The sequence below is a fragment of the Pundamilia nyererei genome, unplaced genomic scaffold (genome assembly GCF_000239375.1).
Source record: "Pundamilia nyererei isolate P.nyererei 1_Seehausen unplaced genomic scaffold, PunNye1.0 scaffold00303, whole genome shotgun sequence".
Taxonomy (NCBI): Eukaryota; Metazoa; Chordata; class Actinopteri; order Cichliformes; family Cichlidae; genus Pundamilia; species Pundamilia nyererei.
In genome coordinates, this window is record NW_005187704.1 from 141,659 (window position 1) to 150,452 (window position 8,794).

The window sequence follows — 8,794 nt, forward strand, 5'->3', positions numbered from 1 at the left end:
GTGTGTGCTCGTGCACTAAGAAATCTCTTTGTTTCAGCTTCAGGAGCTTTGTAGTCGTTAATATCATCGTATCTTTCAACTCTTTAGTTTATATAATATTTATGTTCTGAGAAATTTTCAAATGCAAGTCACCTTTTCTCCTTTTTTTGTATATACTTACTTTTCCATGAGGAATATAAATGTGTTATCTTTTCAGAATCAAACACAACACTTTTAAGTGGACCTGTTACTGCAGCACTGCTGACAATGAAAGTGGGCCAGACTTTATTAAACTTGCAGGCGAGTGACTGAAACAGCTACCAGTGAGAATGGCAAATGCCATTGATTGGCTCATGGCGTGGTAGTAAATACATAAAGTTGTTTTCTAGGTTACTGGAATGTCTGTAAGCGACCTGCCGGTAGCTTCAAAGTGATGTCCGATAAACAAATCACTTCCAGTGTAGATGCAACATAAGTGTAAGCAGGCTACAAAGTCAAGTTTAGCTGCCATCCATGCAAATCAGCTGATTTTAGTGCCAACCCACATCAGCCGATTGCTCCTTCTGCACATCCAACTGACTATCTCGTGCAGCTGCCGCCATTTAACCTGTTTTAGCCTGCCCACTATTCATCTCCAACCCACCCACACCCCAGTAGTATGACCACAGTCTGATCAACTGCTTGTCTTCTGAAATAGCTTCAAAAAAATACATCCCATAATGTGTTGTTGTCAGGAGTATGTCGTACTCGCTGTCATGCATTATTCTTTCTTCTTGTAAGACGAGACAAACTACAGTAAATAATTTTGCCTGTAGCTTACAAGCCTCTGTGGGGATGTGCTGTTATTATGCAATTACAGTCATTCTGACATGTATGAGTTTCACTCCCAGTGGAATAAAGTCAATTACTGATCCCCTGCTTCTTTTTCCTTCTCTCCCGCCTTTCCTCTGTCGATGTGCTTCTTTCTTCAGGTTTGGAGGAAATGCTGATGTTGAGTGGATACCCCCTGCAGAGGTGGTTTGAGTCCTCGCAATCATAGATCCGTCATCAAGGGAATAGCTTTCATCATGACAACTGCCTACCTCGAGACTGCGCTCCTTGACCCCTCCTGTGGAGGGTGTAATTACTGAGGGAGGGGCAGCAAGACTGAGATAAGCTTTCCTGTGAAGATAGAAATCATCCAAACCATGTAGTGTTCCTTTCTCCAAGGAATGGGGGAGGGTCTACATTTGAGTCTGATCTTTTTTCATTTATTTCTGCTTATGTAATTAGTGGAAGAGATTTTGTGATTGATTATAGTGTATGTGGGCGTGGACGTGCAAGGTGAGGAGAAAGTGACAGACAGAAAGAGAGAGAAAGAAGGAAAGAGATGGTCCTCCACATCACCCCGTATTCCAGTGCCTGTCTGCACTTCTTGGATGGCTTGTCGTGGAGCCTGGTGTTTCCCTGCTACTGGTTCCTGGACCGGCTCCTGGCGTCCTGTGTGGCCACCTCGCTGGAGAAGCGACAGCGCTCCCAGGACCCCTGCTCCTTCCTCACGTTATGTGTGCTGATCTCCGCACCCCTTTACCTGCTCCTCCTCCTCGCCTCCTTGCCCTTTGCTCTGCTGGGCTTCATCATCTGGGCTCCCCTGCAGGCAATCCGCCAGCCCTACCTGTACACCTACTGCAGGTTAGTGCCAACATGGCTATATTATTTATCACTGCTGCTGTTTCTGTGAATTTACAGGGCTCTGAAAAAGTATTTTTACCAAACTTGATTTAAACATTTAAAGGTTTCAGATCATTAATCACATCCTAATAGACAAAGTTACCCAAACAAGTACATAGTACAGTTTTTAGATGATTTCATTTATTAAAAAAACGCTATCCAACCTTACCTAGCCCTATGTAAAAAAAAAAAATTGGAATAGTGGTGACGGAGTGGCCAGCCTAGCAAAACTACTCCAAGAGTGAAGGTTTCATAGTGGCCTGGCCAAATTGAGATGCTTTGGCATGACCTTAAACAGGTCCACAGAGATATGAAAGACTTGTTTGAACTTATTACAAATGCTTAATACTAGTTCTCACTGCCAAGGTCCAGGTAGGCTGGGTAGTTTTTTTCCATTAATAAATCATAGCATCATTTAAAAAACGCCTTTTTTATTTACTTCTGTTTTATATTTTATTTGTTTAATCTGAAACATGTAAGTGTGACAAAACTGCAAAAATGCTTTTTCACAGCACTGTACATAATATCTGATTTTGTAAGGATGTAGTGTCTTTTACTTTAGACCATCTTTAGACAGTATTATGTAGAGTGACCTAACTGTTTTAAGGTAACACAATCTTTTCCTGCTTAAGGTTTCTACAGGTGAGGAGGGCAGACCTACAGCCAACCATGTAGGCCTTTCTTTGTCCTTGTAGTGGTTCAGTTTAAAGATGACTGGATGAACGCACTTTATACCGGTTTACACATTTTAGACTGGCTTTCAACTAAACTGTGAATGAAAATGAGGCCCTGGATCAATGTAACGGGAAAAATGGGCCGAGCAGTTGTAGAGTCATGCTTCATTTTTTATCTATAGAGCCAGTTGTTCACAGGGGTTGGCTATTTCAAGAAGGAGAAAATGAAGTCATTATCTTGTGTAAATAGTTTGCTCGTGGGTCTGCTTTCCAGCTGCAAGACTCCATCAGCTCTCAGTGGGTGTTTCGTTATCCAAACACCCACCCCAGTGGCAACCCGCCATAACCACAAAATGGGAAATACAGTATTTAGCTCTGTTTGCTGTGGGACAGCAGCACGATCTTCCTATAATTAGCAGTTTAGAGATGACAAATGTAAAATGTGAGTTTCTAGTATTTTAAGCATTGTTTCAACAGTCACCTAGTAACAGTTTATTGTATATTCATGGATAACGTCTTTAAAAAGGTAAAAAGCACCGATGGCAGTAGAGTTCAGGGCCAGAAGCATAAAGAGGGGGTAGAGTAGAAATGGTAGAGTGAAAATAGAAAATGTAATACATAGTATGTGTACATCACATAATAATCATTTGAGAGTAAAACAGTTAAAAACAAAAACAAAAAACAGACAGGCTGCTATGATGTGTGCATGTCTGTTTTTATTCCTAAACCCTCTATAATTAAAATCGCACTATTATTATGAGAAGGGCTAAAAGCTGTAAGGCCCGGTTGCACCTTGTGGGGTACACTGACATAACTGTTTGATACAGTTTATTTTTCTCCACAGAGTCTCAAGGACAGCCTAGCTGCTTGGTGATAGTACAGAATTCACTGTGTTCTTATCTGAAAGATGGTAAAAAGAAAATTGGATAACACGACATCCTAAGAACTTACTGAATTTACGTATACCTTTGTTATTCTTGATATGCTGCAAAAACATCTCACATAATGAATGTATTTGTATTTCATGCTACTGACAACTCCTGAAAGATTTCTGCATGAAAACAAGTTTGTCTCAACAGTATTTTCATAACACTCATCAAAGACCAGGCTCTACAATTCAACATTTCATTGCATCAAAGTATACAGCACCAAGTTTGGGTGGCCAGATGTGTCCAAACTTTGGACTGGTAGTGTAGTAGTATTATTATAACCCCATCTCACCAGCAAAGGGTTTTAAGATACAACAACAAAAAAGAATCTACTTAAATCCAACTTAGATGCACTATTTTTCTACCTTAACAGAGTTAGATATGATCAAGAATACTATAACTTTATTCTACCAATTAACAAATAAACAGTTTGGCACAATGTGAGGAAATATAATAATGGATTGGATTTATATAGCGCTTTTCAAGGAACCCAAAGCACTTTACAATGCCATTATTCATTCACATTCACACACTGGTGGAGGTAGCTACAGTTGTAGTCACAGCTGCCCTGGGGCAGACTGACAGAAGTGAGGCTGCCATATCGCGCCATCGGCCCCTCTGGCCAACACCAGTAGGGTAAAGTGTCTTGCCCAAGGACACAACGACCAGGACAGAGAGCCCGGGGATTGAACCGGCGACCTTCCGGTTACAGATACGGTCGCCCTGTGTTTAGTTACTGTAATATGTACAGTAACTAAACTTTTTGTCTTAATTTCCTATTATTTGATGAGTTTCCCCCCAGGAAGGGCAGATGTTAATTTTAAGTTAACATCTTTCACACTCTGATGTTGGTGAGACCTTTGGAGAATTGGGGGAAAATAAATTCCAAATAGAAAAGATTTTTAAAAGCTGAAAAGCACATGAGTATAATTCTACTCATCACACCCCCACAAACACCTGCTGAAAAACTGACAACAAAGGACCGTTTAAGAAGAAGATGTGAATCCAATTTTTTTTATCTGTTTCTGGTCTGTTTGGTTGTTTTAGGTTTTCTTAGTTTTACTCGTAGCCAACATTGTTGATTATGAGCCTTCAGTTCTTGTTAGTTTAAGTTACTGATTGTGTTTATGGAGCTTATGTGCACTGTGGCACTTTGGTGCTTTAGGCACCAAAACTACCTGTTCTGGGTTGAATAGATCATATTTAAAATGTTGATCATGTTAGAATAAAACTTAGTATCATGGGGTCAACTACAAGTGGAACAAGTTTGTTCCTACAAGTGGAACAAAATCACTACTGTTTATTTTAGCAAAGTCTGAAGTGTAGACAGCTCTATACTTTGCGCAGGTTCAGCTATCTGCTGCAAAACTCATCAGATGTTGCCTCACAGCAAAAACAAACCCAAGAGTTTGTCAAGGCAAATAAATTGGATATTCTTGAATGACAAGTCAGCCAACTGATCAGAACTCAACAGAGAAGCTTTACAGTTACTGAAGAAAAAACTAAAGTAAATGGTTCAGGTTCTGAAATTATTTATTTTATTATTTATTTATTAAATTCACTGTTCTTGTGCACAGATACAAAATTTAAAAAACTGTTTTAATACCCAAATACAAATGGTCCTAACTGCATATGTCTATGTAGACACATCTCTTTAAGTGACAGAAATGTAATCCATTTCTTTAGACTACATTACTGATATAATAAGGTTAATAAGCAGAAACCTCAAAACTGCTCAGCAGCTAATTGCTTTGAGAGATTCTGCTTTAAAAAGTATTTGCATTTGATTAGCTTCCTTATGGCTATAAGACCCTGTGTTTGAAGTATCTGGATTTCTTTAATATTGCTCAGAGTTAGATGACCAGTATGATATTACTCTCAATGAGTGTAGGCTCAAGATGAAGGTAGAATAAAATGGTTCTCTAAGTATATCTTTTGAAAAAAGAAATATGGGAAAAATTTCCTTGCTTCTTTTAAAAAAATGCTTTTGCTACTATTGCCCTATTTTTCTTCTGGTATTATATTTGCATTTAAAGGTTGTTTTTTTTCTGTCTTGTCTAGGCCAGACAAACACCAGGCTGAACAAGGTCAAGCAGGTGCTGGAATTGGGGAATGGAGGCCACAGGGCAGAAGCTTCTGTTTCTGCAGTGCCAATGTTTGCCTTCTGCCTGACTCCCTAGCAAGGTTTAACAACCTGTCAGACACCCACCGGAGAGCACGGGAGGTAGGGAAGAGGATCCGCAATGGTGCCAGCCGACCTCAGATTAAAATCTACATTGACTCACCTACCAACACTTCTATCAGGTATGGAGAGATCAATCCAAACTTCCCTCTGCACTTATCTGCAGTAAATGCCTCTATGTTCATATTGTTTCTGTTATGTTTATCAGTGCGGCGTCCTTCAGCAGCCTTGCCACAGGTTTCCGCCGTACCTCATCGTTGGACCAACGTCCAGACCAAACACACACAATCAATGGCCCAGCCGACACCGAAACTGAACCTGCCACCGAGTGCCCGATTCACCCCTCAGGTGCCACTGACTGCCCCGTTCACCCTTCTGTGAATGACCAGGGCTCTGCTGAATGCCCTGTGCACCCTGATGGGGCAGACACTACAGCAGAATGCCCTCTCCACCAAGGGGAGACTAAAAGCAGCTCAGACTGTCCCATTCACACCTCAGGGGAGGCTCCAGACTGCCCCATGCATTCCACAGTAGCTCAGAGTGCTCCTGGTCATCATGACTGTCCCATGCATGGGGATGGGACCCAGCCAAAACCCGCAACAGACTGTCCGCTTCACACCTCAGGGGTTCAAATTAGCATCAGTGCTCCAGAGCCAGACCCCCAGGAAGAGGAGGCGGAGACAGGGAACCACCGGCCTGGAGAGCACGGAGGGGCAGACACGGGCAGCATGACTGCTTCTCGTGAGTCCCTTGCTCGTTACCATGGAAGTGATGGCGGGATAGGGATATCCTCCAACAATACTCTCTCTCATGTCCCACGCACATCAATATTCAAGCGCCCAGGTCGAAAACGCCGCCACGGAGATGAAACATTCGACCATGACATCTCTGCCTTTTTCCCTGCCAACTTGGATTTCCTGGCTCTACAGGAGGTATTTGACCATGGATCGACTACTAGACTACGGCGCCAGCTGCATCGCTATTTTCCCTACATCCTGAGCGATGTTGGGCGGTATGGCTGGAAAGGCTGCTGCTCCAGGTTCAAATTCCTGAACAGTGGGCTCATGCTGGCAAGCCGCTACCCAATCCTGGATGCACGATACGAGTGCTACCCCAATGGCAGAGGGGAAGATGCACTGGCGGCCAAGGGGGCGCTGTTTGCCAAGGTTTGACTTCATTATCTCTCTCTTTTTCTGCTTTGTTGTTACTGTTATGAGGCACAGGTTTCTCTTTAGTCGGTCTGCTGAGCTGTGTGAAGTAGCAGACTTTCAGCTTCAGAGTCGTGACCACTGGTTTGGTTTCTGAGAGGATGGTCTACTCTTCAAGAGATCCTCTAATATTTCATGTATTTGACCTTTCTTGAAATGCTTTTCACTTCCCTTTGAGGACATTTAGACTCCTTCCAGGAGGCAGAGCATTTGGTTTTAGGTGTTATTATCAGCAGCATTTTAGAGTTCTTTTAGTTGACTAAATGCATCAGGATAAAAGCAGAACCTACCAGCTGACCATTTTGTTGTCACTATCTTACAAATTAGTCTTTGATTCTAATAAGGTATTATTGGGAGTTCATCAGAACTGGCTTATCCACCATCAGTATAGCAAACACAAGCTCAATATTTAAAAAAAAAAAGAGGATTGCTGAGGATAAAATCATGTAACATGTTTATTCTTGGAGCAATTCGGCAAGCAAAATAGGCCAAAGTGAATCAACTCCAAGTCTCCATCAGGGTCTATTTTGCTTGCTGAACTCCTCCAAGAATAAACTTCATACATATTTTTATCCTGAACGGTGCCGCAGCAATCCTCTTTTTCTCTGATTGGGAGTCTTAGAATCTCTCCACCTCTTTTCCTGGAATCATTTTCCCACCCACATAGCATTTCTTTTGCATCTGAACTGAAATTCACTTGCGGACCTAATATTTCTTGCAGCAAAGACGTGTCTCCGCTCTGACAACTGCTTGGCGCTACTTCAGCTGTAATCCTGTCATCACTGATGCTGCTCTGGGACTTTGGCATGGCAGTAATTGAATCTGCCCATTAAGTCCATTTAAACTAAATTAACTTATTATACATTTGTGAAAGAGAGTGTGAAAGAAGGCCAGAGAATCAGATCTAAAATGACCTGTCAGCTGCGTACGTTAATTATAGATCTCAGTATTGTGGCATCGTAGCGATTGTATGGGGAACATTTTTTAAATGCTTCTGTTATTCTTCCAGGTGTAACAAACTTTGCATAACCCATGTGTGATGCAACTCACACACGTTTTCTACAAATTTGCAACAATGCTGCACTGAGGTAGAAAACACAAATTAAAGCACTTGCTAAATGCATTTGCTTACACCCACACTCATTCACACATCACACATCTGTCACGGTGATGAGTGAATGCACCGCAGTAATTAGTGATCACTCACAGCCTTTCCTCAACGATCACTGTAGTGTCGACAAAAAGGCGTCACATGCTTTCGAGATTTTGTTTTCTTTTTTATTAATGTTTGTTGAAGAATTATCATAATGTTTGTTTTTCAGTGAAGATATGATAACGATAAGCATAATGATATGGCTTTGGTAATTAACGAGAGAAATCATTGTTTACAAATGTAATTCGATTTTTTTAAACACCGCCAAATCACATTTTTCACGTGTTGGTAATTTAATACAATTACCAATCACTTTGGGCTGCACTTGTATAATTGTAAGAATTATTTTGCAATTACTGAGTCTTTCCAGATTCTGATTTTGCATAGTTTTACATAGTTTTGCATAGTTTTACATAGTTTTACATAGGTTTTTAAGGGGCGTTTAATATGAAATCAAAAACAGTTAATTCAGTAGGAAATCAAGAACATAAAAAGCAAAAATGTATTGATTGCAAACAATTATAAAATGTAACAAACAGATATGGATAATATAAAAAATTCTAAATAGAAAATTGGCCAAATGCTAAAACCCGCATCCTAGCAAGCAAAGAAAACATACAACCTTTGTTCTTCTATTTTTTGTTTTTGTTTTATTGGCTGATATCATTAGTTTTGACCTGATAATGGATTTGCTATCAGCAAAGCCTGTAAGTCTCATCTGCTGAGATTACTTATTGCCAAAATGTGAGAAAGAACAACAATACACTCTACAATTATATATTCCGTTCAGACTGCAATTATTATGCTCATTTTCAGTTAACATGCATAATGTGTTTCCAATTAACCTGCATTTAAATGTATAACATGTAGAAAAGGGCTGTTTTAATTTTCCACTGTGAAAAATCTATATGTCAAAACACAAGGACAAGTTTTTGAGGATGACTTGTGATAAAAAAAAA

At 40.6% G+C, this 8,794-nt stretch overlaps 1 protein-coding gene across 1 annotated transcript; it reads left to right on the top strand.

Moving 5' to 3' along the window:
• The first annotated feature begins 954 nt into the window (after positions 1 to 954).
• smpd3 (sphingomyelin phosphodiesterase 3) lies at positions 955 to 6,646 on the top strand. Its single transcript, XM_005751221.1, has 3 exons — positions 955 to 1,650; positions 5,354 to 5,596; positions 5,683 to 6,646. Exons 1-3 carry the CDS (start codon positions 1,349 to 1,351, stop codon positions 6,644 to 6,646), a joined length of 1,509 nt encoding a protein of 502 aa, XP_005751278.1. The 5' UTR covers positions 955 to 1,348.
• The last annotated feature ends 2,148 nt before the right edge of the window (positions 6,647 to 8,794 follow it).